The 4,005-nt window shown below is 40.1% G+C and overlaps 1 protein-coding gene across 1 annotated transcript; it reads left to right on the forward strand.

The window, feature by feature from the left end:
• The first annotated feature begins 215 nt into the window (after nt 1-215).
• LOC103562039 (histone H2A-like 3) lies at nt 216-530 on the forward strand. Its single transcript, XM_008536944.1, has one exon. The coding sequence runs from the start codon at nt 216-218 to the stop codon at nt 528-530; it is 315 nt and encodes a 104-aa protein (XP_008535166.1).
• The last annotated feature ends 3,475 nt before the right edge of the window (nt 531-4,005 follow it).

Here is a 4,005-nt window from a genome sequence, read left to right on the forward strand (position 1 = left end):
TTCCTAACACACACATTTCTAGGCTGAGGCCTGATTAGGACCCAGTGGACACCAATGACATCCCAATATCTATGGTGTCACAAAGGCTGCCCCTGCTGACCAATGAGTGGCTGCTGTATGGGGATACAATGAGTGCAAATGTGTACTAGTATCTGGTGTCTTGAGAGGCTTAGGCCAGCTGGACAATCAAGCTAGGCCAATCAGACCAAAACACCATGTCTGGAAAAAGAAGCTGTCAGAACTATAAGCTTATGAAGCAGACATTCTCCTGCTCCGCAAAAACCAAGCTGCAGTTCCCTGTGAGCCATGTGGACCGCCTCCAGCAAGAAAACCACTCTGCCCAGCACCTGAGCTTGTCCACCCAGGTTTTCCTCCCTGCCATCCTCAAATATGTGACCAACAACATTCTGGAGTGGGTAGGCAACGAAGCCCACAACAGCTGCAGGATTCGGAAGGCAGTAGCTAACAACCAGCAGCTTAGCCACCTCTTTGAGGATGACACTGATTCTCAAGTTAATGAAATGTTCTAATCCAGAAAGAACTGCTGATGACTGGGTTCCAGAGCATGGAGGGAGTCTACACAGCTTCACCCGGCGCCAAAACCTCTCACAGCAGAAAGAGCCCTGTGCTGCTAACACCTGCGCATGCTATTAAAGATTTTAAATCTATGAGAGTTCTTCTGGCTCCTTCCTCTCAATTTTAGTCAAATTGAGCTGAAGGTGTCTGTGAGACATCCAAGAGAAGAATTTCCACAAAGAGTTGGAGGGAAAGAGGATGTGGTCAGTGTAGGGTGCTTGAATCAGTGATTTCAGAGGAGCAGTTTCTAATGGTAATAGTGTGGAGTGGCCCTGGTGGGTGTACCTGATTGAGGTGGCGGGAGAAAGAAGACTTTCTCATTGACTCTGAGGAAGTAAAGCCTTGTGAGGTCAGAAGTTTGGATGGGGTCTTCTTGGGTATGTTGAATTCCCAGAATGATGGTAGTAGTTGAGGTGGAGCTGAAGATGATGACTGAGGTACAGAAAGCTTCATTTGTGATGGGGAAAGCCTAAAGGTCAAAAGGTGACAACAATGGGGATGGAGTGGAGAGGGCTGCGTGGCGATTGGCATGAACTTAATAGGGCCAGGGGCTTTTATGTGAAGATTGAGGAGTAATGAAGGAAATATTAAAGTCTACAAAAGAGAAATCATGGTCATGTTGATTTCATTTATTATTTATTTATACCCTGCCTCATTCCAAAAAAAGACTTGAGGGAGGGATTGTTAGCTATCTAGTGCTGTGGTTCTTCCTGTGCGATATATTCTTCAGTCCTCTTTTGTTGACACACAAATAAGAATCCAGTCACGCGCTGCATAACAACATTTAGGTCAACGATGGACTGCATACACAACAATGGTCCCATAACATTAGTACCATATAGCCTAGGTGTGTAGTAGGCTACACGTGTAGGTATGTGTAAGTACACTCTATGTGACATTTGCACAACGACAGTTTCTTAGAACATATCCCCGTCATTAAGCAAAGCATGACTATTTTATATAAAAGCTACTCTCTGGCATAAGGCATGCAATTTAAGCAGTTCTTAATGGTTATTAAATATTAATAAATGGATTTATTTGTTAATGTATTCCATTGTAAATACAGTTATCAATCTCATTCTTAGATGAAACACCAATGAGTCTAATGATCATATATTTGCCAGAACCCCATAGAGTTGTAAGTGCTTGAATAAGTGTTTTAAAAGGTATAAGTATATTCTATGTAAATTCTGTTCCAAGTGATGAACTCAAAAGAAAATACAATTCTTGTAAACACTTTCATGCGTGATATTAACTTAAAATAGGTGTTATATTGCATGTTGTAGAAATCTGAAATTAATTTTTATGAGCAGTAACTATTCGTAGACGGCTGGAGACAGGCTGTCCAGATAGCCCAAGTAACAGAATTAGATGAACTGGAATCAAGATAGCAGTTCACCACTTACTGGCCAAGTGATCTTGGGCATTCATTTATTCCCTCTGAGCATCGGTTTCCTCATCTATAAAATGGGAATAATAAGAGTTCCTCTGTCTTTGGGTTTTCACAAGGATTAAGTTAATTTATACTTTTAAACTGCAGTTAAGTACAGTGCCTAGCACAGCGTACCCTTAATGAGTAACTGCAAATATCTGCTTCCATATATACCAGATATTTAGGCATGCTTCCCCAAGGTCCAGCTGGCCCTGGTTCTCACTTGATTGCCAGTTCTTGGGCCACTGCTCTGAAAACCATACCCTGCTAAACCTCATGGAGAGACAAAAGAGTGCTATGAAGATAAGAAGTCAGAGTTAGAACAGAGAACTAGACAGTCCATACACTGGTTTCCTCTTGCCTCCCCACTGCCTGGTGACCCACCCTTTCTCTGCTTTGCACCATTTGTCAAAGCAGAAGGACCTAGCTTGGCCTTTGCCTGCTACACAGGAATACTCTAAGAATGAAAATAATAGTATTGGGATTGGGTTTACAGCTCTTTGGAATACGTGCTTGTATAAATCCAAGAAACCTTTCTTGCCACATAATGCTCATTAAACATCATATTTACAGATCACTCATTGTCAGAATGTTCACCCCACAAATTTGTGGATTTGTCGTAAAGTGCCATGAAGCCCTCCTAGCACTAGCCAAGCCCAAATCTTACTCTTCCATTCATCGGAATTCACAAGCAAGCCCCTTCCGGATAACTGTCGGTAACGATAACACCAGCATGGCTACTGCCGCCCCACTCCAAAATGAAGTATGTTTGTCCATGGCTCTGGTTTCTCACATTACAGTGCCCTTCAGCCTACAGCAAATGCCTCTATGGTGGGTAATGCCAGGGAAATTATCATTATACTAAGATCATACTATGTTGCTTAAATAGCTAATGTTTTAAAACTGCTTTCTTTTTTTTACTTATAACTGTTGCTTGTAGCATAAAACCTAGTCTCCTGGATACTTCACTGAACAGCAGAACAAAGAAATTCATTAAAGGTATCAAGAAGCCATAGCAGGTGGGTGAACTACGTCGTGGTCAGCAATTCCTTCCGGCCACATCGTCAGACTGTACAGTCCACGCAGTAGCCAACAAGTAATGGTCAATCATGACTCCTGTACAGAGGCAGGCTTCTGAGGATCTTTCGGACACTCTTTTTGATTTCTGTGGTGAAATTTGGAGACTGAGCATTTAGGAGTTCATGTTGGCAAGCCTTTTGGGAGTCGCATAGGTGTGGAAGAATCAGGCAGAGCAATACTACCATGCCTTTAAAGAATTGAGCTTTGGCTATGCTTGTGGCTTTTACAGGAAACATGGGGACCATGACAAACAGCATCTGGCCTATAGCTTGCCTATTCATTTCCATAATGGTATCTTGTGAGGAGGAGAAATTTTTATGAAATATAATTTTTCAAAATTTAATCTTATTTTTTGTTAATACAGTAGACTACATGGAATATTTTTACCTTGTATTGCTAGGATAATTCTACTAAGTCATAATGTATTTTCTACTTTATATATTACTCTATACAAATTGCTAATATTTGATGCAATATTTTTGGATTTGTATTTCTCTTGTTGGAATGCTTTTGACAAGTTTTGTTATCAGAGTTATTCTGTTTTCTGAAAGAGCTTGTGTAAAATTGTTATTTCTTTTGGAAATGTTTGATAGAATTAACCAGTGAACTAATCTGAGCCTGGGTTTTATTTGGGTGTGTAGATGTTTCTAATAATAACTTCAATTACTTTGACAGATATAAGGCTATTTAGACTTTCTATTTCATCTTGTGTTAGTTTTGATTGTTTTGTTTCTCAAGTACATTTTCTCTCATTTGTCTAATGTATTGGCATACTGTATCTCTTTTGATAGCTGTAGAATCTATAGGGATATCTGCTCCTTCATTCTTATTATTGGTTATTTAGCTTTTCTCTCTTTTTTTTTCAGTCAGTCTTGCTAGGGTTTTATTAATTTTATTAAACTCTTCAAAACCCAACA

Source organism: Equus przewalskii, chromosome X (genome assembly GCF_037783145.1).
Source record: "Equus przewalskii isolate Varuska chromosome X, EquPr2, whole genome shotgun sequence".
Lineage (NCBI taxonomy): Eukaryota > Metazoa > Chordata > Mammalia > Perissodactyla > Equidae > Equus > Equus przewalskii.

Coding starts and splice junctions, on each gene's coding strand:
- LOC103562039 (XM_008536944.1), top strand. CDS start 216: ATGTCTGGAAAAAGAAGCTGTCAGAACTATAAGCTTATGAAGCAGACA.